The following is a 25,181-nucleotide window of genomic DNA, read 5'->3' as shown; positions in this document are numbered from 1 at the left end:
ACAGACACACAGTTGAAAAATACAGGAAGAAATGAAAGCCTCCTTTGACTCAACAGTTCCTCAGCTCCTCGCCTCTTTCCTAAATTGGAATATTTACCCTGCCTGTGCTGCTATAAAATCTACTGCTTGTGATATTTCTTCCCTTATCCACCCTCTAGTCAAGTGTCTCAAAAGTTGATGGCAAGAGAAAGGCAGTAAATGAAAGAGCATGACTAATGGACAAGATGAACAATTGATTGTTCTTTGGAGCTGTGGCTGTGATATAAAACACTGGTGTTGTAACATCACATTTTGGCACCACAATGCAATTTTCTAGAATGAAGGATAATCATTATCCTTATGTAGAGTATCCATTATCCGGTGCCCTTCTGGGTTTTACTTAAAGTTCGCTCTCTGTTCACAGATACTTTTTGCAAAATACCACTCAGAAGCAGGGTAGTCTAGCTGGTGTTTAATCCAATAAATACATAGTATACTAACTACCAGAACCTGTGCTTTGTATAACTTAAGGAACATTGAAGAGTCTGCCCATTCCCTTCCCACATCTGTTCCACAAGCAGGCTACTACATCGGACATATCCGCCACGAGAATAAGTCTGTTTTCACAGTATCTTTACTGACGTGAGAGAATGCTCATAATACAATGTTAAGGGGGGAAAGGATACAAAACTCTCTCTAGTATTCGGTGCACAAAATTGCCACAGGAATCTCCTCTAGTGTATGATCCCAATGTGATATACACAGGCATATATATTTTCAAATGGATCTACATCTGTTTATGGAATGATAAGTGATTTCAATTTCCTTATTTGCAATCTCTCATGTTTTCCAAATTCTCTAAAGTAACCATGGTTACTTTCATAAACAACAACAAAAATATTTCTTAAGGGATTATTCCTTTTGGGCTCAACTGTCACCTTGCGGAGGTTTCCCAATCATGTGGCAAGTCCACCTGCTGGCAGTGAAGTGAACTGCCCCACACGCAAATCCAACTGTGTTTCCTCCCTGCTTCCCAGTCTCCAGTGGTTCCCATAAGGTAAAGCCACCTTTCCTTTGCCTGGCACACAGGGTGCCTTGTGATCCAGCCCCTGCTCACTTCCCTAGCTTGGACTATTCCAGCAAAACCAAACTCCCTGTGGTCCCTAGAATACTGCACCAGGCAGGCTGTCCCTTTCCGCAGTGCCTTTGCACACACTGTTCCTGATGCCTGGAACTCTCCTTCCATCCTTTCCTGCATGGCTAGCTCTGACACCATCAGTCCAGATCAGACCCTCTGAGAAGGTTTAACAGCTCCTTAAGCAAATTAGCTCACCCCCTGTCTGTGCTCACTTTGGCTTTGTTTGTGGCTGGAGTTAGTAGCTGCATTGCAATGTTTTTGGTTGCATGTCTTTCCTTTCCCATTACACCGGGAGCTCCGTGAGGGCTGGGACAGTATCTTGTTCATCTCTGTCTGTTCACTTGCAGCTAGCACAGTGCCTGGAACACGGTAGATTCTCCATCCGTTTTGGAGGGATCATGAATGGATGGCTGAATTTATTAAATCCTCTCTTTGAGCACTCACCCCACTGCACACAAAACATCTATTCATGTGTCTGTCTCCCCTGCTAGCCTGTGAGCTCATTATATTATCCCCGCAGAGTCTGGCACCTAGGAAGCACTTAATAAAAGTTTGCTGGGTTTCACTGCATTGATGTGCAGCTCTTACAGAACAAGGCTTTGGAGGAATGATTCCTGGGCTACTTCTAGGCGCAAAGAGAGAGAGAGAGAAGGGCTGGAAAGCTGGGGCAGAGCCAGGCTGAATTCGGTAACAGAATAAGGGAGGAAGAAGGTGTCCTCAGGAAAAAGGGCCACCCCAAGAGGTCAAACACCAAGTTTACAGCCCTGCTGCAGACACATCACACTGCCACACTTCTCAGGAGCCTCTGCCAATCAGAGGAGCTGGAAGCTAACCTAAGCCAAAAACACTGCTCTCTGCCAAGAAGTCTTCCCTGGACAGAATAAGAATGAAGGTTCACTGGAGAAAGAGGGGGAAGATTTATCAACGGTAAATTCTTCACTCATGTGTCATCATTACACCTTCTTGGGGACCCATCTACTGTATTTTTTTTTAAAGATTTTATTTATTTATTTGACAGAGAGAGATCACAAGTAGGCAGAGAGGCAGGCAGAGAGAGAGAGAGGAGGAAGCAGGCTCCCTGCTGAGCAGAGAGCCCGATGCGGGACTCGATCCCAGGACCCCGAGATCATGACCTGAGCCGAAGGCAGCAGCCTAACCCACTGAGCCACCCAGGCGCCCCCATCTACTGTATTTTGATCTGTTGTGCCAGGGGTTGCCTAAACCAGTGCACCAAAAGATTTAGCTGCTTGGTGCCCATAAAATCTCTAGAAAACACCGTACCAATGGCGATGTGGTCTAGAAATGTATTACGTTGGACTAGTCTGCTCTCACAGCTTCTCTTATCAGACCACGCCCATTCCTAGAAAAAGTGAAATGTCTGTTCTCCCAACGCCAAGTCTCTGAATCCCATTTCAAATTAGGGTCTTTTTAGCCAAGCATGTAAACTTGCCTCACCTCAGATGGGCCAGGTGTGAATCACCAGCTAAATTATTAGAAGAGTACATCAAATGTCATTATCAGGAGAAGACACAAAATGGCACCGTGCTTTTCTTCCACATGTGACCTGACAGGGCTTCTAGACGTTAACTCATAAAACTAGTTCTTTGAATTATTGTCTTTGAAAATAGAAAAGTTAATATGGAGTAGGTGGAGCACAGAGGAGTGTTACGGAGTCTGTATTCTAGAATGGTAGAGGAAAGTCATTACACATTTCTCACAGCCCATATACAATACCAGGAGTGAACCTTAATGGTATAAACTGTGGACAGTCGGTGTTAATTACATGCCCGCAAAGGTTCGTCAGTCGTCACTAATGTACCATCTGGCAGGGGATATTAATAATGGGGGAAGCTGTGTGTGTGTGTGTGTGTGTGTGTCTGTGTGTGTAGGGGCAGGAGTTATTTGGGAAATCCCTGTACCTTCCACTCAATTTTCCTATGAACATAAAACTGCTCTTTTTTAAAAAAAATAAAGTCTATTTTTTAAAAGATTTTATTTATTTATTTATTTAAGAAAAAGAGAGCACAACAGGGGGAGCAGCAGAGGGAGAAGGAGAAACAGACTCCCCACTGAGTAGGGAGTCCAGTGTGGGACCCGATCCTGGGGCTCTGGGATCATGACCTGAGCCGAAGGCTGATGCTTAACTGACAATATCTAAAGCCTATTAAAAATACTAATATGCACTTGCTGAAAAAAATTCCAGGGGCACCTGGGTGGCTCAGTCAGTTAAGAATCTGCCTTCAGGGGGCACCTGGGTGGCTCAGTGGATTAAAGCCATCCCAGGGTCCTGGGATGGAGCTCCACATCGGGCTCTCTGCTCAGCGGGGAGCCTGCTTCCCTTCCTCTCTCTCTGCCTACTTGTGATCTCTGTCTGTCAAATAAATAAATAAATCTTAAAAAAAAAAAAAAAAAAGAAAGAAAGAAAGAATCTGCCTTCACCTCAGGTCATGATCCTGGAGTCCTAAGATTGAGCCCTGCATGGGGCTCCCGGCTCAGCAGGGAGCCTGCTTCTCCCCTTGCCCCTCACCCCTTTCCCCACTCTCTCTCCCTCTCTGTCTCTCTCTCTCTCACATAAGTAAATAAAAAATCTTAAAAAAAAAAATTCCAGCCCCCAATTCCAATAAACCATGATTTTCCTCAGACCTCTCCTCTCCCATTCCAAAGGTTGATCTCTGCTACGAGTATAGTGTGTGCCTCTCAAATCCGTCTTCACATCATTCCAAAAGGAAATAGATCACTTACATGTATTATTTTAAAACCAAAATGAAATCATCCTTTTCACGGTTTTCTGCAACTTGGCTTTTTCTACTTAACAGAGTACAGACGTCTTTCCATGTCAACACTATATTCTTTTGAATGGTAGTCCATAACACTGATTTTTTTTTTTTTGGTTTAACACTGCTTGGGATAAAAATGTGACCCTGGACCCATTCATGTGCTCCAAACACTTTGTTGTTTTAACAGCTGTTACAAAAGCTATTCATTCCTCTCTGTGGAGAAAGGAGCTTGCAGTGGGATTCAACGCACCAAATGTGTTGGTTTGTGGGCAAGGAGTGAAGAGTAAGGAGGAAGGAACTTGAAGTTCAACAACTTTTGACCTTGTATGGCTTCCTTTCTCGACTGACGCATAATTTATCATTATGGGCTGAATTGCATAAATTCATATATTGAAGCCCTAACCCCTAGTAACTCAGAATGTGACTACTTTTGAAGACAGATCTTTGAAAGTGCAGTTAAATGAAAAATGAGGCCATTAGGGCGGGGCTTTAATCCAGTATGACGAGTGTCCTTCTAAGAAGAGGCAGGAACACCAGAGATATAAACACTCAGGAAAGGTCATCTGAGGACACAGGGAGAACTGTGAGCCTAGAAGAGAAGTCTCGGGAGAAGCCAACACTGCCAGCACCTGGGTCTTGGAATTTCAGCCTCAAGAGCTGTGAGAAAATAAATTGCTTTTGTTTAGGCCACCTAGTCTGTGGTATTTTGTTAAGGCAGCCCAGGCTGACTAACACAGATTTCTTAAAATGTGGACATTTTGGAATTTTCTTCAAATTTCCTACTGTAGGCGTACAGTTCCATGACTTTTAGTAAATTGATAGAGTTGCACAACCATTGACACCACAGTCCCGATTAGAACATTTCCACCTCTCTGAAAAGTTCCCTTAAACAGGTTTGCAGTCAATCCACTTCCACTTCCAGCTCCAGGCAACCATGGCTGTCTTTCCTCTGTATATTTACCTTTTCTAGAAACTTCTATACATAGAATTGTATAATATGTGGGTTTTCAGGTCTGACTTCTTTCATGTAGCATCATCTCTGTGAGATTTATCCACAGGGGAGTACATATTACTGTGTTCCTTTTTATAGTTGAAAAGGACTTCATTGTGTCAATATACTACATTTTATCTAATCGCTAGTTGAGTCACACATGCATTGTTTCCAGTGTGCGGCTACAGAGGATAACACCCTAGAAACACTTGTATACATGTCTTTATGTGGAATCAGTCTCTTTCCAGATGTTCCTCGTGTTCATTTATACCAGATTACATATTTTTTAAAGATTCTATATATTTATTTGAGAGAGAGAGAGCAAGTAAGAGAGAACATGAGAGAGGCGAAGGTCAAAGAGAGAAGCAGACTCCCCGCAGAGCTGGGAGCCTGATGTGGGACTCAAATCCAGGACTCTGGAATCATGACCTGAGCCAAACGTAGCTGCCTAACCAACTGAGCTACCCAGGCGCCCCAAGATTACACATGTTTTTAACTATTTAGTTTTTTTTTTCTTCTTTGTTTGTCTGTGAGAAAGAGAGAGCACAAGAGAGAGCATGAGCAAGGGAAAGGGGCAGAGGGAAAGGAAGGTCCTGGGGCTCCATCCCAGGACCCTGAGATCATGCTCTGAGCTGAAGTCAGATGCTTAACTGACTGAGCCACCCAGGTACCCCTTAACTTTTTTTAGTGCATTGTTTATATTAAGATAAGTCAATTTTATGAGAACACAGACATTGTTTTTTTCATTGTATGTTCAGTGCCTAAGCTGGCTTAAGAAAAAAGTGTGAGATGAATGTAATTCATCATGTAAAATATTAATTGTATTTGGTTTTGGTTGATACAGAAACCGGCAATATTTTTGTCTTCCGCATTTTCCATAAATGTATTTGTTTGATTAATATAAAAATTAAATTATCTAAAAATAAGGGCATCTGGCTGGCTTATTTGCAGGAGTGTAAGACTCTTGAACTCCACAGTGGGTGTAAAGATTATTTAAAAATAAAATCTTTATAAATAATATAACATAACATAACATACATGCTATCAGTGTTTCTGAATTTTTGTGTGGGTTGATTTTGTGTGTTCAGAGGTTGTAAAAGTGCCATTTCAAGCAATTCACCCCTTAGGAGGGAAACCGGGCTTCTTGGCACAGCTGGAAGAGGATATAGGGTCAATACAGGGTCTTTTTTAAGCTGAAAATTCTGAGGCTATTGGGGTGCTGATGGGAATGAACCAGTGGGGAGAAGAGAGAGAAGGCAAACTTCATAATCAAAATTATTGAAGATTCAATGGACAGATGTAAACCAAGCTACCCAAAGTGTAGTCCAAAAACCAAGTGTCACTGGGAGTTTATTAGAAACGGATATTCTCAGACCTTACTCCAAACCTACTAATTCAAAATTTCTCAGGGTGGGTCCAAGTATTGTCTTTTAACAAATCCTAATGGTGATCCGTATATGTGCTAATGTTTGAGTAGCATGTTCAGTGATGTTCTAGAACATCACTGAATACTTGGGCTTGGGTGGCTGTTCTACAAGCAGGTCCTTGAGATCTGACCAGATTGTGGCTTGTCTCTGAACCCAGCTACTGAAAGGAATCAAAGGAACACATTTAAACCTCAGTCCTAGGTATCTCATCTTGACGGATTACATGCTTGTTTATCTGCTTTGTTCCTTTTTTAAAAATTCTTTTATTGTGGTAAAAAAAAACATAAAATGTATCATCTTCACCATTTTTAAACACACAGTTCAGTGTATTAAATACATTCACACAGTTGTACAAATCTCGCCACCGTCCATCCCCATAACTCTTCTAAAACAAGAGTTTTATAAAACTACGTCTTATAAAACTACCACTTTGGGGCACCTGGGTGGCTCAGTGGGTTAAAGCCTCTGCCTTTGGCTCAGATCATGATCCCAGGGTCCTGGGATCAAGCCCTGCATTGGGATCTCTGCTCTGCGGGGAGCTTGCTTCCTCCGCTCTCTCTCTGCCTGCCTCTCTGCCTACTTGTGATCTCTGTCTGTTAAATAAATAAATAAAATCTTAAAAAAAAAAAAAAAAAACAACTACCATTTATACCCATAAGCAAGAACTCCCTATCTGCACCCGCCCCCATCCCAGTCCTTGGCAACCACCATTATACTTTCTGTCTGGATAATTTTGACTGTCTAAGTACCTCATATAAGAAGAATCACACAGTATTTGTCTTTTTGCGACTGGCTTATTTCTTTTAGCATACCTGTTTCATTCCTGAGCACAGTCCCCTTATGAACTTTCTTATACAGGATCCCACAGAGGGTCACAATCAGAAGGAACAGCAACACCTGATTAACTGAAATAAAAACAGAAACACATTCGAGTGTAACCTATCGAGCTGAACTCTGGGGGAAGTTTAGAATAGTCATAGGAGCAGATGCCTTCCCTGACATGCATAGCAGTGGTGGTCTGGGACGCTTCTTTAAGCAGATGGCACGTGCAGCAGAGGTTAACCTGGGATGTTGTTGATGCTCAAGGATATGGAGATGTAGTTTAAGAAGGATCCAGGGTTACCCCTATGCGGTCTGATGGCAGAGGCTACAGCCTTAATGCCTATATGATGCTGCCTCTGGAGCCACTTTCTGTGCATGGACACTTCATTTCTATTGATAGCTCACTTTTATATAATGCTTATGATGATCCAGTACTTCTAAGAAAACATGCTCTCAGCTATTATAACTCAGCTGCTTCTCAGTTAATTCAACCACTGGTCAAGGCATGACGTACAGAAAATTCTTTCCCTGAGTGAGAAGCCGGAAGACCCAAATATCTCTTCCAGGTGTAAGCATTCAGGACCATCTGTTCCAGAACAGTGATGCTTTCCCTTGGGATCTACTGAGAAGCAGAATAATACAGGCATCATCCTGAAATGATGACTCCAAGAATTGCCTGTGGGAAAACTGTCCATAAAAATCAAAGGATTTTTTTTAAAAAGCCAAGATGTAGCATCAAAACAGTCCTTTAAAATACATATTTTTAATAATCATGATTGTCAAAAGCCATAATCTTACTTTTTCGTAACAAAGCCATGTGTGTTCAATGCAGACAAAAACTGTGACCTGTGGATTGAAGAACAAAAATTTATTTAAAACAGAATCAACCCAAAAGTCATTTTATAATGATTAAGAACCATATCTTTGATGGTCTGATATGTGGCAAACTGTGGATTCATTCTTCATTATTCTGAATCTAGAACTTTGGAAATAAATATTTCTTGGTTGTATAGTTCCCCTCTTCCAATTAATTTCTCCATCTGTGCAAACAGTACAAAGGGCCTCCAAAGGGTAATCTTTTGTCTTCAAGGTCCTTTGGTGTTTTTGTTTGTTTGCTTGTTTGTTTTTTACCTTCTCCAAAAAGAGCCCTGTCAGCTCTCTGGGTTAGCAAATCAGATGGTGCTAACTGAAGAAATGTCAAACAAGAACATCTCCTTGATCCACAATATCAATCCCATGCATATTTTCTGCCATTGTAACTTCATTCCTTTGACAAGGAAATTTTTACACCCTCAGGAACCCCTTGTGGAAACAGAACTATATCTTACATGAAACTCAATCATCATTCCATGAGTATTTACTGAGATCCTACTAAAAGCCCAGCACTGTGCTATGTTCTAGGGATGCACCAATGAACAAATCAGTCCCAGTCCCTATCATCACGGTGCTTTCAATCCTGTGGGGAAAACATGTATTAAAAAGTAATAGATACAATAATTAGATTATGGTAAGAGATATGAAGGAAACAACAGAGGTCCTGGGATAAAGATAAACAGAGCTGGGGAGCATTTCATGAAGAGAAATCAGGAAAAAAATCTCACTGATGAGATGGAATTTGGTCAGGAGCCAGGAAGGAGAATATAGAAGGAAACCGCCAACAAGAGCTCTGAGTATTCTAAGCACTGCAAGAAGTTCCATGTGACTGGAAGGGAATGGGCTAAAGAAGAGACTGGTCAGATAAGACTGGAGACAAACTGTTCTGTCTGTAAAGGAGTTTCGATTTTATTCCAGATGCATGAAACTCCCTCCATCAGTGTTTATCTTCACTAATTTATCTTCACTAAAGTCTGCAAACCAAATGTCTTCAAACATTCTTACAGATATTCTGATGGTAAAGGAGAGTGAACACTCAAACTCATCCACAATGGGCTCTAAAATACAAGTTTCCTGTGTTACCATCAGATTCCTGCAAACTATACAAGAATGAGGAAAAATAATGACTCCTTTCATTGCTAGCAGAGGTCCCCTCAGAGAGAAAAGTCTTTGTTATCATGAAGTCAACGTGTTCCATGCATGGGGTGGGCAGGGATGAGAGCAAGAACATGTTAAATGGGTCCACATAAATGATGATTTGGAATCCTGGGGTTGGCAGCAGCACAAGAACAGTATGTGCGGAGGAGAAAGACCCCCTTGCGGGGGCTGCCACTTGCTCGGGAGAAGTTCTTTCCTTATGATAATGGCACCAGGACTTTTCAAGAACTGGGAAGCCCAATGTTCTGTCTACAGTCTTCTGCCATGTTCTGTACCTTCTAATCTTCACCCTAGTGTTTGGGGGAAATCAAGGAAAGGAGGTCCTTGTTGGACATGGAGACTAGGGGAGAAATGCAACCAAGACCAAGTTCTGTGGGCGCTTTCAATGTAAGGCAATGTAAGCCATCAGGAAGTTGTGGGAATTTTGGAGGGGCTATTGGGTGGGGAAATATGAGTCTGTTTTACTTGAGTCTCCAAATCTATGGCTGCTGGAAGAAATCTTCACCTTTTTTGAGACATCAGTCTCAAAAGTCTGCTGACGACCATAGACCTCTTTTTAGAATAATGTTCTGTAAAGCTTAAAAAATATATTGTATTACTAAAAAAACCAATTATAGAATTTTAAAGGAAAGGAAGTCATCAGCACATTGGGGGAAAAAACCCAAATTCATGACATAATACATATATTTCTTTATTAAGTAACAATCATTAGCTAGGGTAATTAGTTACTGTCAGTTGAGGTAGTGGTGAAATTTAAAAATGTGTGAGCTACCTGAACAACTGTAATGGGGTATGAAAATACCTGATTTCTACAGGGGATGATGGCACAGATACACAGGAACTTCTGTGATTTGTCACCTACATTCACAATTCAAGGAAACCCTCAGTTCCGCTTAGAGACTAGTGAAAGCGAAGATGTTTTTAGGTATGCCTAAGTGACTCCGTCAGTTAAGCAATCGGCTCAGGTCATGATCTCAGACTTGTGGGCTTCCCGCTTAGTAGGGAGTCTGCTTGAGATTTTCTCTCCCTCTGCCCCTCCCCCCACCTCTCCACCCCCGCCCCAGCTGCCACCCCCACCCCTCACCCCTACCTTGCACATGCAGGAGCACTCTCTCTTTTCCTTGGAGATACACACACACACACACACACACACACACACACATACACATTTATATTTATATTTATATTTATAAATATATATATATATTTTTTTCCTTAGTACATGAAATCCTGTGAAATGTATCCAGGGACACTTTGGTGGTCTATGTACCTCAAGTTAAAGGTTAGACCCCCTGGGCTAGGTAGACCCAACTGCCATCTGGGTCAAAACAATGCTTTCACTGTTTGAATATCTAGAAAAACTGCTGCTCTGGGAATATTTGCTAGATTTGACCTGAGTGTTTTCATAGGCCCCAGTTCATGATATGACATTCCAGGTGACAGACAGGGTGAGACCCCAGGCCAAATATCAGAGAGGGGCAGGCTGACTTCCAGGGGGACTGCCAGAGAGAGGAGTGCAAATGGAAAAGAAAGCCCTCCAAGGGAGGCTGGAGGGATGCCAGAGACAGACCTGGGGTAAGATTTCCTCTTTTGCACTGCTGGACCCATTAAAGCTCATGAAAATGCCCACGTTTGCAACTTCATGTAGACTGATGGTGAAAAGTCCTCTGCCTCTATATTGAAGATTACAGAAGATCAAGGAGGGACCAGGATACAAAACAGAGGGACACTTTCACTTGATACTCCCACAGGACTTATACTGCACTTATATCATAACCAACACGCACTCGGCCCCGAACAATTAAAATGGCCTTAGGTATGAACGGTTGCAACAGACCCAGCCGATAGGTTCTAATGAACAGAAGACCTGGCACCTGCAGAATGTTGAATCATGGGGATGTATTATCTATTCAAACAGATAGCTACGCACAGGAGAGTCTAAGCACACACACACACATGCACACACACACAGATGCTACCAGGCCAAATTTTTACACAGAGTCCTTGGTTTTGCAAAATGCAAATTCAAGGCAAAGTCTAAGAGGCCTATCAACTAGATATATTCCAGGAATAACATCTTTTAACAGGAGAGGCCCAACTGCTTCTTCAGAGAATAAAGAACTGGCCTATGAGAATAAATTTTTCTGCCAAGACTTTTGACCCATGTTAACAAGGTGATTTCTTTGTGGTCTTCTGGATTTCCATAAATTTCATATTGCCACCTTCCATAATGAGAAAGAAGCCTTCACCCAGAGAAACGCAAATTGTATTTTAGTATACGTGGTGTTTTGTTTTTTTTAAATAGGCTTCCTTTCGGGGTACCTGGGTGGCTCAGTGGGTTAAGCCTCTGCCTTCAGCTCAGGTCATGATCCCAGGGTCCTGGGATCGAGCCCCACATTGGGCTCTCTGCTCAGCAGGGAGCCTGCTTCCCTCTCTCTCTCTGTGCCTGCCTCTCTGCCTACTTGTGATCTCTGTCTGTCAAATAAATAAAAAATCTTAAAAAAAAAAAACTCTATAAATAGGCTTCCTTTCTGTGATACAAGTCATTTATTAAAGACATAGTATCAGCTTCAAAATCTGACTTGGTGGATTTTAAATATTTAAATATTTACACATAGTAGAATTCACTTTTTTGGTTGTATCATTCTATATATTTTAATACATGCATAAATTCTTCTACTAAGAATTTATTGTATCTTGTACTAATTGTACTAAAAATTTATTGTATCTTGGACAAATTCTTGTACAACAAATGGAATAGATAACAAGTCCAACACCTCCAGAGAATTCTCATGTGCTACCTTTTTGCAGGCAGACCCTTCCCAACACCTAACCCCTCGAAAACACCAATCTGTTCCCTGTTCCTGTAGTTTTGCCATCTCCAGGGTGCCATATAAATGGGGTCATGCAGTACACAACCTTTGGAGACTCTCTTCTTTCACTTAGCTTGATGTATTTGGGATTCATACTTGCTGTTGAGTGTGTCAATATTTTTTCCCTTTATCATTGTTGAGTAGTATTCCATTGTGTGGATGTGCCACAGTTTACCCATTCACCTACTGAAGGACATCTGAGTTATATCCTGTGTTTTTATGATTATGAATAAAGCTTCTATAAACACTTGTTTATAGGATTTGTTGTGATTTTAAGTTTCCAGTTTTCTATGGTAAATACTTAGAAATCAGATTGCGGGGCACCTGGGTGGCTCAGTGGGTTAAACCTCTGCTTTCAGCTCAGGTCATGATCTCAGGGTCATGGGATCAAGCCCTGCGTGGGGCTCTCTGCTCAGCAGGGAGCCTGCTTTCCCCTCTCTCTGCCTGCCTCTCTGCCTACTTATGATCTCTTTCTCTCTGTCTCTGTCTCTCTCTCTGTCTGTTAAATAAATAAATAAAATATTTAAAAAATAAATTAGATGCAGGGTCAATTGGTAGGTGTGTATTTAACTTCTTAAGAAAGAGCTTATCTAAATAAATAAAATCTTTAAAAAGTGGGGAAGGGGATGTGATGTCGGAGTTGCTCAGTCGGTTAAATGTCTGCCTTCGGCTCATGTCATGATCCTGGGATCCTGGGATGGAACCCACATCACTGATGGAACCCTGCTCAACAGGGAGTCTGCTTCACCCTACCCCATGCTGTTGTGCTCTCACTTGCTCTCTCTCTTTCTCAAATAAATAAATAAGATATTAAGAAAAGAAAAGAGTGGCTATTAAGAGCTATTAAAAAAATAAATAACAATTTGTCTTGAGAACCCAAAGTTTATTTTAAATTAAGTTGATCTCTCTCCGTTATGGTCCTTCAAAGAAACTTGGAAACTTGACACTTGACTGGAGGCAGCAGTCAGCAAACAGGGAATACTAACTTTTAGAAACCAGCAGCATGACAGAGAGCCTCTGGGAGGCAGCATGAAAGGCCAGATGTCATAGTGCCCCAGGGCTCCCTCATGAATCTCAGTGTTGTGAGAACTTGTTGGCAGTGATCTTGGGAAACTCTTCAATAGAAAACTCTTTAATTCACTGTAAAGAACCAGCTACCACACCCCTTTTATTTCCTCAGTCTCTAGACTTACTAAGTCTTGTACCATGAAGACTTGGGATACCAGATTTAGGATACTCATCTTGTACCATGAAGACAATTGAGTCAAAGTAGCATGTTACTTAGGACTCTTTGGATATTGATTTTGGGTACTTTTTAACCATTTATGATTTTAGATGATATGCATTCAGCTGACTCTTTGAGATGATGTAAACTTAGAATGGTCTCTGGACACATGCCCCCTCTTCCCCACTCCATGAAGGAAGGAAGTCTAGCACCACGGGAGAATGAGGGGAAGGGCAAAAGGATCTGAGACTGAGTCCCTGATGCCAGCTCTACCCTAGCATCCCCATTCATCAAACCCATAAGTTCCCCTTTTCTTCCTTGAGTTCCTCTGAAATGACATTTTCTTGCAAAGAAGAGCCCTTATAAATACATTCCCTGTGGCCAGAATTGTGTGCACCTATGGGGAAAGGTTTGCAGGACTAGATAGTAATGACAGCTACCATTTATTGCACCTTAATTTGCACCTAGCTCTATGCTAACCAGGCCCATCATCTACTTTAACTCTTACAACACTTTTCAGGTAGGTATGTTACCATCCCCAGGGTTTGAATGAGAAAATTAGGGCTCAGAGAGGTTCAGAAACTTGCTCAAAATCACACAGCTACTAAATGGCAGAGCAGGGATGTGAAATGAGGGCTCTCTGACTTCAAAGCCCATGCTCTTTAAGCATAAGTTGCTGGAGGTCTTGAAAGGCCATTCTGGCTACCCTAGGAAGCAGGGGAGGTGGCCTTCCAGATGGAGTGTCTTGATTCAAGTTTGGTCTGCTTGCCCCTGAGTGCTTGGTGACTGTAACTACTGAGATCATGCCAAAAGCAGAGACAGAGTGCTGACTAGTCCAAGAAGGAGGCTCATCTTTCCCCCGCCCAGTATGTTGCCTACTCAAAAATCCTTTTTTTTTTTTTTTCAGCATAACAGTATTCCTTTTTTTTTTCCCCCCCCCAGTGCTCCATGCAATCCTTCCCCTCTCTAATACCCCCCACCTGGTTCCCCCAACCTCCCCCCCCCCGTCCTTTTTTTTTTTTTTTTAAGATTTTTTTTTATTTGAGAGAGAGAGCATTAAAGGGGTGAGGGGCAGAGGGAGAAGCCAGCTCCCTGACGAGCAGAGAGCCTGACGTGGGACTTGATCCTGGGGCTCCAGGATCATGACCTGAGCTGAAGGCAGTTGCTTAACCAACTGAGCCACCCAGGTGCCCTCAAAAATCCTTTTAAGACAAAGCAAGAGGTTCCAGGAAACTGACAATGCCACATCTAGTCACAAGACACAGCAGCGGTGAGTCAAGGAGAGAAAATTCCTGAAGCAGATGCTTGGAGAAAACTTTCTGAGCAGCTTTCAGAATAAAGGCAGAAGTGGAGTCCTGGAGAAGCACGGACTTCCAAAAGAAAGTCTGTCTTACTAAATTTTTTAAAAATATGAAATCGGAAAGATTTGGCATCCTCTTCCTCTTCAGTTTCATCTCCTGTCTGATGGTGGCACTTTCTGTGTAAGCTGCTATAAATTGCTGTTTCTGGTACATGCAGACTCTAATAGACTAACGCATTCTAATAGATTAAGTAGGAGCTCGAGAAATGTTTGTACCTCCTGGATACAAGCTAATGATGCGGATTTGGTAGAGGGATCAGAGGTGTAAAGAAGTAGAAAACTGATGGAGGAAGTCAGAGACACGTGCTGCAGGGACCAGCTGGGGGATGTCCTAAGAACCCATAGAATAAGAGGCAGAGACCTGGCATGGGGAGACACAGGAATGTTTGGGGCAGAGCCTGGGAGAGCATCTGGTGGGTTAACACAGTTCCCGCATGTAAAGAAATGCTTTCTTGCCTCTGAACTTTGGTTCATGGAGTCCCTCCTGCCTGGAACGCCCTTTCCCCAGTAAACAGTCACTTCTTTCAAGACTCAACTCAGGCATACCTCCTTCAAGAACTCTTATCTGATTACCCTGCCTGGGTGCTGATCTCCATTCTTATCCCTCTCCCAGCACTCAGATCACCGCTCAAATATTACGGGTGTGCCTGTCTTCTCCTCTAAATCATGAGATGACTGAGGACAGGCACTGTGGTTCGACCACCTCTGTGCACCTCAACAAATGTGTGTGGAATGAATGAATGAGAAACAGGAAAGAGAAAGAAAGGGAAGGAAACTCTTGTCTTGTTCCTCAATGCCAGGAAGAAAGGGGGCAGTGTGCCATTACTTGGGGGGAAAGGCCAGAAGGAGGGGACTATGGATCTCTTCCTGGAATAAAAGCAGAGGGCTCTGGTCTTTTTTCAGCCTTTTTCTGACCATCAAAACAAGAAGGCTCAGGAACTGTGTTCCCTGAGCTTTTGTAAGCTTTCCTAGGCCACGTGACTCCTTGCGTGGTAGCTTCTCCACAGGAGTAAATAGCCAAGCCTTTGGCGTTAAAGAGCCCCTGGGTTTGTCTTCAAGACAGGAAGAAAGATGGAGCCTCGCAGGTGGTATTGAACAGAGGGATTCCCTAGGCAAGGCACTGGGAGGTACACCTTCAAAGAGCAGCGGAAAGAAGGCTGAGGTCCTGGGGCCTGTGACTAGGAAGAAAAGGAGAGTTCAGAGAATGGTCTGGACCTGAGAAGTGACCGTTAAGTTTAAAAATGGGCCCCTGAAGACTTTATACAGGGAGCTATTTTACCAGATGCCAAAGAACTCGGGCCTATGGCCAAATCTGGAAAGAATGTTTTAAGACTTGGCAGTGGCTAAGAGACTTAGCTCTTCCTTGGAAGAAAAGGCCAAAGTGGCAAGGACTCCAGAAAAATATTTCAAAAATCAGAGCCCCTAAGTTTCAGTCTACATGCCAACTTTAAACCGTGCATAGGGGCTTTCAGTATTGCTAAACTGAGAAGGAATCTAAAGCTATCACCAGAGTTGGTTAAAAAAGAAAGAACTCTGATTGATTAACCCCATCTGCTCTGGGTTTAGGTAAGGAAAAGGAATAGGAAAGAACCTGGAAATCAGAACGAAAGATAAAAGAGGAGTCTCCTTTTTGTTTTTTTTGTTGTTGTTGTTTTTGTTTTTGTTTTTTTGGTGAGAGAAAGAGAAAGAGCACAAGCCAGTAAGGAGAGGCAGATGGAGAGGGAAAATCAAACCTCCTGCTGAACAGGAAGTCCTCTATCTCAGGACCCTGTGCTCAATCCCAGGTCCCCAGGATCATGATCTGAGCCAAGCAAAGGCAGAAGCTTAACAGACTGAATCACCCAGGTGCCCCAAGAGGGGGCTCCGTAAAGATATTATTGAATGACTTTAATCCGGCAGGGTCTGTACCTGAATGGAAATATCATGGGCTTCGTCTTTATAAAGAGCTTTCAATCCTGGTTCTGCCCCATTTCTTAGTCAGGCAAGCCTGGGCAATTTACGAGACCCAATGAGTAAAATGTGACTGTGCTGCAGATTGAATGAAATAGCCAATAATAATAACAGGTAGCACACAGCAATTTCTACTTGCCAGGCATTTTTTAATGAACTTCCCATACATTCACTAATTCAATCCTCACAACAATCGATAAAGTTACTCTCCCTGATTTACAAAGGGGAATGACACAGTTAATAAATGGCAGGGATTCCCACCCAGGCAGTCTGGCTCTGAGTGAACTAATTCTTAACCAACTTAATAGATACTGTAGCCAACCACTTTCCATTGTTGATTGCAATCATTGTGTCAAGCAACTGACATAAGCTCAGAGATTTAACTTTCCTCCATAACACAGGCACCCTGCAGTTTGCACGTGCATAAAACATTGTACAGAGTACTGCCTAAACCACACGAGCTACAAAGTCACGAACAAGACAAGAGCATGCATTCACCTGAAGAAAAGAGATAGAAAGACAAAATCAGGACTCAGGAATTGGGTTCTCACAAAACATCCCTGGCCTTTTTACTTTTTGCTCTAGCATAAATTGTTTACTCAAGATCCACCAAAATACACAGGACAGAGAAACCAGATGAGGGAGTCTCCGTTTTGTGGAAGAGGAAGGTTCTAAAAGAAGTCTGTAACATACAATGGTAAAAATATTAGATTGACAGCTGACTTATCCACAGAGACCTGGCAGGCCAGAAAGAGCTGGCATGATATTTTCAGAGCACTAAACGAGAAAAACATGCAGCCAAGAATACTATATCCAGCTAGGCTATCATTGAAAATAGAAAGAGAGATTAAAAGCTTTCAGGACAAACAAAAGCTGAAAGAATTTGCAAACACCAAACCAGCTCTACAGAAAATATTAAAAGGGGTCCTCTAAGCAAAGAGAGAGCCTACGAGTGGTAGATCAGAAAGGAACAGAGACCATATACAGGAACAGTCACCTTACAGGCAATACAATGGCACTAAATTCATATCTTTCAATAGTTACCCTGAATGTTAATGGGCTAAATGCCCCAATCAAAAGACACAGGGTATCAGAATGAATAAAAAAACAAAACCCATCTATATGTTGCCTCCAAGAAACTCATTTTAAGCCTGAAGACACCTCCAGATTTAAAGTGAGGGGGTGGAAAAGAATGTACCATGCTAATGGACATCAGAAGAAAGCAGGAGTGGCAATCCTTATATCAGCTCAATTAGATTTTAAGCCAAAGACTATAATAAGAGATGAGGAAGGACACTATATCATACTCAAAGGGTCTGTCCAACAAGAAGATCTAACAATTTTAAATATTTATGCCCCCAACATGGGAGCAGCCAACTATATAAACCAATTAATAACAAAATCAAAGAAACACATCAACAATAATACAATAATAGTAGGGGACTTTAACACCCCCCCTCACAGAAATGGATAGATCATCCAAGCAAAAGATCAACAAGGAAATAAAGGCCTTAAAGACACACTGGACCAGATGGACATCACAGATATATTCAGAACATTTCATCCCAAAGCAACAGAATACACATTCTTCTCTAGTGCCCATGGAACATTCTCCAGAATAGATCACACCCTCGGTCCTAAATCAGGACTCAGCCAGTATCAAAAGATTGGGATCGTTCCCTGCATATTTTCAGACCACAATGCTCTGAAGCTAGAACTCAACCACAAGAGGAAGTTTGGAAAGAACCCAAATACATGGAGACTAAACAGCATCCTTCTAAAGAATGAATGGGTCAACCGGGAAATTAAAGAAGAATTGAAAAAAATCATGGAAACAAATGATAATGAAAATACAACGATTCAGAATCTGTGGGACACAACAAAGGCAGTCCTGAGAGGAAAATATATAGCGGTTCAAGCCTTTCTCAAGAAACAAGAAAGGTCTCAGGTACACAACCTAACCCTACACCTAAAGGAGCTGGAGAAAGAACAAGAAAGAAACCCTAAGGCCAGCAGGAAAGGAGAAATCATAAAGATCAGAGCAGAAATCAATGAAATAGAAACCAAAAAAACAATAGAGCAAATCAACAAAACTAGGAGCTGGCTCTTTGAAAGAATTAATAAAATTGATAAACCCCTGGCCAGACTTATCAAAAAGAAAAGAGAAAGGACCCAAATAAATAAAATCATGAATGAAAGAGGAGAGATCACAACTAACACCAAAGAAATACAAACTATTATAAGAACATACTATGAGCAACTCTACACCAACAAATTTGACAATCTGGAAGAAATGGATGCATTCCTAGAAACATATAAACTACCACAACTGAACCAGGAAGAAATAGAAAGCCTGAACAGACCCATAACCAATAAGGAGATTGAAACAGTCATTAAAAATCTCCAAACAAACAAAAGCCCAGGGCCAAACGGCTTCCCTGGGGAATTCTACCAAACATTTAAAGAAGAATTAATTCCTATTCTCCTGAAACTGTTCCAAAAAATAGAAATGGAAGGAAAACTTCCAAACTCATTTTATGAGGACAGCATCACCTTGATCCCAAAACCAGACAAGGATCCCATCAAAAAAGAGAGCTATAGACCAATATCCTTGATGAACACAGATGCAAAAATTCTCACCAAAATACTAGCCAATAGGATTCAACAGTACATTAAAAGGATTAGTCACCACGACCAAGTGGGATTTATTCCAGGGCTGCAAGTTTGGTTCAACATCCGCAAATCAGTCAATGTGATACAACACATCAATTAAAGAAGGAACCAGAACCATATGATACTTTCAACAGATGCTGAAAAAGCATTTGACAAAGTACAGCATCCCTTCCTGATCAAAACTCTTCAAAGTGTAGGGATAGAGGGCACATACCTCAATATCATCAAAGCCATCTATGAAAAACCCACCGCAAATATCATTCTCAGTGGAGAAAAACTGAAAGCTTTTCCACTAAGGTCAGGAACACAGCAGGGATGTCCATTATCACCACTGCTATTCAACATAGCACTAGAAGTCCTAGCCTCAGCAATCAGACAACAAAAGGAAATTAAAGACATCCAAATCGGCAAAGAAGAAGTCAAACTATCACTCTTCACAGATGATATGATATTATATGTGGAAAACTCAAAACTGCTAGAACTTGTACAGGAATTCAGTAAAATGTCAGGATATAAAATCAATGTGCAGAAATCAGTTGCATTTCTCTACACCAACAACAAAACAGAAGAAAGAGAAATTAAGGAGTCAATCCCATTTACAATTGCACACCAAACCATAAGATACCTAGGAATAAACCTAACCAAAGAGGCACAGACCCATTTACAATTGCACCCCAAACCATAAGATACCTAGGAATAAACCTAACCAAAGAGGCTAAGAATCTATACTCAGAAAACTATAAAGTACTCATGAAAGAAATTGAGGAAGACACAAAGAAATGGAAAAATGTTCCATGCTCCTGGATTGGAAGAATAAATATTGTGAAAATGTCTATGTTACCTAAAGCAATCTACACATTTAATGCAATTCCTATCAAAGTACCATCCATCTTTTTCAAAGAAATGGAACAAATAATTCTAAAATTTATATGGAACCAGAAAATACCTCGAATAGCCAAAGGGATATTGAAAAAGAAAGCCAAAGTTGGTGGCATCACAATTCTGGACTTCAAGCTCTATTACAAAGCTGTCATCATCAAGACAGCATGGTACTGGCACAAAAACAGACACATAGATCAATGGAACAGAAAGAGAGCCCAGAAATAGACCCTCAACTCTATGGTCAACTAATCTTCGACAAAGCAGGAAAGAATGTCCAATGGAAAAAAGACAGCCTCTTCAATAAATGGTGTTGGGAAAATTGGACAGCCACATGCAGAAAAATGAAATTGGACCATTTCCTTACACCACACACAAAAATAGACTCAAAATGGATGAAGGACCTCAATGTGAGAAAGGAATCCATCAAAATCCTTGAGGAGAACACAGGCAGCAACCTCTTCGACCTTAGCTGCGGCCACATCTTCCTAGGAACATCGCCAAAGGCAAGGGAAGCAAGAGCAAAAATGAACTATTGGGATTTTATCAAGATCAAAAGCTTTTGCACAGCAAAGGAAACAGTTAACAAAATCAAAAGACAACTGACAGAATGGGAGAAGATATTTGCAAACGACATATCAGATAAAGGACTAGTGTCCAAAATCTATAAAGAACTTAGCAAACTCAACACCCAAAGAACAAATAATCCAATCAAGCGATGGGCAGAGGACATGAACAGACATTTCTGCAAAGAAGACATCCAGATGGCCAACAGACACATGAGAAAGTGCTCCATATCACTCGGCATCAGGGAAATACAAATCAAAACCACAATGAGATATCACCTCACACCAGTCAGAATGGCTAAAATCAACAAGTCAGGAAATGACAGATGCTGGTGAGGATGCGGAGAAAGGGGAACCCTCCTACACTGTTGGTGGGAATGCAAGCTGGTGCAACCACTCTGGAAAACAACATGGAGGTTCCTCAAAATGTTGAAAATAGAACTGCCCTATGACCCAGCAATTGTGCTACTGGGTATTTACCCTAAAGATACAAACATAGTGATCCGAAGGGGCACGTGCACCCGAATGTTTATAGCAGCAATGTCCACAATAGCCAAACTATGGAAAGAACCTAGATGTCCATCAACAGATGAATGGATAAAGAAGATGTGGTATATATACACAATGGAATACTATGCAGCCATCAAAAGAAATGAAATCTTACCATTTGCGACAACGTGGATGGAACTAGAGCGTATCATGCTTAGCGAAATAAGTCAAGCAGAGAAAGACAACTATCATATGATCTCCCTGATATGAGGAAGTAGTGATGCAACATGGTGGCTTAAGTGGGTAGGAGAAGAATAAATGAAACAAGATGGGATTGGGATTGGGTGGAGTTATGGACATTGGGGGGGTGTGCTTTGGTGAGTGCTGTGGGGTGTGTGGACCTGGCAATTCACGGATCTGTACCCCTGGTGATAAAAATATATGTTTATAAAAAACAAAAAATTTTAAAATAAAAAAAGAAAAAAGAGGAAGTTTCTGTTGTCTCCTGTGTTGGGGTAAGCATTCTTTCACAAAATGTTTTGGAGCAGGTGTCAACAAACTGTGAGCCCTACACTAAATCCTGCCCATTTTTTGTAAATAAAGTTTTATGGGAACATAGCCAGGTTTATTCTTTGACATTTGGTCTCTGGCTTGTCTCACACGAAACAACAGATCTGAGTAGGTGCAAAACAGACCACATGGCTTGCACAGCCACCAGTTTGGCCCTTTGCAGAAAAACTGCTGATCTCAGCTGTCCACTTTAGGTCAGATTTTCTATATATCAATATGGCACAGGTGATTATCTCAGGTCCTTAACTAGGGAAGAAAGAACACCGCATCCCCTTTGGTGTTGGCTAGGGAAGATGAGAAATAGCATGTCTATAAGAGGAACCAAAATGAAAACAAATGTGACCGAACCAGAATACTGCAAAGTTTGCTCTGAGAAATGTTAATCAATGTTATGTGATAAAGCAGCTCCGGGGGCCAATCAGGAACTTTAGTGGTAAACAACCTTAAGCAGATTTCTCTACTGCGGGACTTCTCAGGACCTTTAAAATGCCATTAATACCTTGAGATCTCTCAGAGGGTCATATGGTTCACAGAACATATTTTCCCCATGGGTCTATGTTCTTCATTTGGGAAATGCTGAAATAAAAGAAGTATTTAGAATCATGCTCCCCGGGAACTAGAAATGAAAACTCCGTGAACTGTGGCTTGGTGAGCATGTCTTTTTCTCAGCAAGGAAAGAGAATGAAGAAGAAATAAAAAGAGCCAGGGTGGGGGAAGAAAAAAAAAAAAAAAGAAAGAAAGAAAGGTGTTTGAAGGAAGAAGGAAGGAAGCAGGGCCCTGGAGAAATAACATGGGAGACGCTGAGGCACTACCAGAGGGAACAATGTGCCAAGGGCTGGGCTGCCACCATGCAGGATGTGTGGCCACATCTATCATCACCATGGTCATCGCCAACACCACCAGGGGCCTCACTGCTCTGCAGATCCTATGTTATGTCCTTTAGACCTACGATGTCACTTCCTTCCCATTTTACAGATGAGGAAATAGAGGCACAGACAAGCAAGTATTCAGAGTTAAAGCTTAAAAGTCTGGTTAAGTGTCAATGCATAGATTGAACTCTGGATCTGGCCCCAGAGCCCATGTTCTCACCACAGCACTGCAAAGCTCTATTTGTCCCTGCATTCGATGGAGAGTGGTAAACACAAACAGGTTTTCATACAGAAAGGTGACATAAAGCTATTTGAAGGAAAAAACAAAACAAACCAATCAATGTCACTTTGATAACTGACTACATGGGGAGCCAGTTAGAGGACCAGTCCCTCCCACCACCCCACAGGACGGCCAGATGTTTAGATAGCATCATGTTTTCCCCCTCTCCCTCTTTTTACTCTTATGTTAACTATTCCTTCTGAACTCCTATTGTAAGTTATCTATCAGGCTTATCCAAGGTCCTACATTTGCTCCTAAAGTGAACATAAGATAATTTTTCAATGTTAAGGAAGCATTTTCAACCCAAACACAACAACTACTGTATTTATAAGCCTCATTTAGATTTCCACAACTACCAAGTCTTTCTTCCAGGTTCCGAAAACATGAATCACAGCTCAGTGCAATCTTCTGTGGCTCAGAAATGTACCTGCATTTAAATACTCGCATTTGTCCAGGTCCTAGCTCACCACTGACTTCCATGCTTAAAGTATGATGAAAACAGGAAATCACACTGGTCAGGGGAGTTAAACCCAGGTCTGGAAAAGCTGTCCAGCATGTGAAAAACTTGGAGAGAGTATCTTGGATTTGCTGCAATAGCCAAAAAAAAAGAAAGAAAGAAAGAAAAAGAAAAGAAAAATGGTTGCCTCGAAATGCCACAAACATTAGCTGGGAGTTCCTGAAGGCAAAGCTCATGTGGGACAATTCATCTCTGATTTACGTTCTTGAGTCTACAGCAAAACAAAGGGCTGCTGCGGGCGGGCCAGGGTACAATGGAAAGGCTGCCACCCTGCTTTACCTGTGAACGGTGAGGGCAGGGCTTTGGGCTCCTCGGTCCAGAAGAGCTGTAGGGCAGAGCGTTCAACTCCTGGCTGGCCCGGGGCTGCTGCCCTTCCCGATGCTTCGCTGCTTCTAAGATCCCATTGGAAAGCCCAAAGGGTTGGAGGGTCCCAAGGCCAATATTACATTTCCGAGAGCGTATTCCTCCCGCTGCCGCCAACAGCCCCCCTCCCTTTGCTTGCGTTGACTTTGGAGAGGCTCGGGTTTCTTCCACTCCTGCGCTGGAGCAGCTGGGAGAGCTGGGAATCAGGCGTTGCGCTGGCTGCGGGGTGAGGCGGCCCCTGAAACCACTTCCAGATGTGCTTGGCAGGCTGGCTCGCATGGCCAGACTTCCTCTCGCATCCTCCTCCAGCAGCCTGCGTGCAGATCGTTTCAAAAACAAGGCAGGTCTGGGGGAAAAGATTCAAAACCGGGAGAAAAGCAAATGCTTGGAAGCGTGGATTTGCACCACACGTTGGGTCTAAGGTAAACTTTGAAAGAGCAGAAATGGAAAATGAAGTTCATATTGATTTTCAGAATCTTGTTTTTCCTGAAATCCCCTAGTTGTTAAATTGCTGTGGTCCCCAAATTAAAGCTCAGATAACAGCTAGGGTCTCATTTTACCAAGGCAATGACAGCAATGGAGGTTTTAAGATGGTATGTTTTGAGCTTGAACATGGAAAGGAATCAGGCAGGGAATCAACCCCACCCAGCTCGGGACAGTTCTGTTTCTGCTATTGATTCTCAGAAACCCAGGAAATGGTGCCAGCACTTTGCCTGGGATCATGGAATTTATTTCTGCAAACTCTTTCCCTAGCTCCTAAAAGGAAATGAGGATCCCTTTGCTCACTGGCTCTTTCTAAAGTGGCATTTCCTGATAGAAATATAATGCAGGCCACCAGAAAATTTTAAATATTCCTGTAGTCACCTTAAGATAAGTACAAAGAGGGGTCGCCTGTCTGGCTCAGTCTGAAGAGTGTTTACATTGTGAGTTTGAGCCCCATGGTGAGTGTAGAGATTACTTAAATAACTAAATAAACTTTTAAAAAGAGAGAGAGAGAGAGAGAGAATAACCATGTGCCAGGCACTGGGCTGAGCGTTAAAAGAAAAAAAAAGTTAAGTACAAAGAGGTAAAATTAATTTTAATGATATATTTTATTTAACCCAATATATACAAAATGCAATTTCAACATATAATTAATGTAAAGTATTACTAACTAGATATTTTACATTCTTTTGTGTAATAAGTCTGAAGTCTAGTGTGTATCTTACACTTGCGGCACATCTCAATTCAAACACTAAATTTCATCAGAAACAATTGAGACATATTTAGATTTCATATAATTTATAGTTTAAAATTTAGGCTCACATACTCAGGTTGTTCCAAGCATACTTATAAGTTTGCAAATAACTGAATCAAGTGTCAGGTTTTCAACTTAAATTCATTAACACTAAGTAAAATTTAA

General features: G+C 41.8%; 1 protein-coding gene across 1 annotated transcript in view; it reads right to left on the bottom strand.

Moving 5' to 3' along the window:
• Positions 1–24,021, bottom strand: part of GLT8D2 (glycosyltransferase 8 domain containing 2) — a 39,724-nt gene extending 15,703 nt beyond the window's left edge. The window contains exons 1-3 of the mRNA XM_059402216.1: positions 23,696–24,021; positions 7,933–7,980; positions 7,125–7,217 (exon numbers count right to left, since the gene is read on the bottom strand). Of these exons, the coding sequence (XP_059258199.1) occupies positions 7,125–7,217; positions 7,933–7,951 (112 nt within the window). The 5' untranslated portion in view covers positions 7,952–7,980; positions 23,696–24,021. The remainder of the gene's footprint in view (positions 1–7,124; positions 7,218–7,932; positions 7,981–23,695) is intronic.
• Positions 24,022–25,181: the final 1,160 nt, after the last annotated feature.

Source organism: Mustela nigripes, chromosome 6 (genome assembly GCF_022355385.1).
Source record: "Mustela nigripes isolate SB6536 chromosome 6, MUSNIG.SB6536, whole genome shotgun sequence".
NCBI classification, from domain to species: domain Eukaryota; kingdom Metazoa; phylum Chordata; class Mammalia; order Carnivora; family Mustelidae; genus Mustela; species Mustela nigripes.
This window is presented reverse-complemented; position numbering and strand designations above follow the sequence as displayed.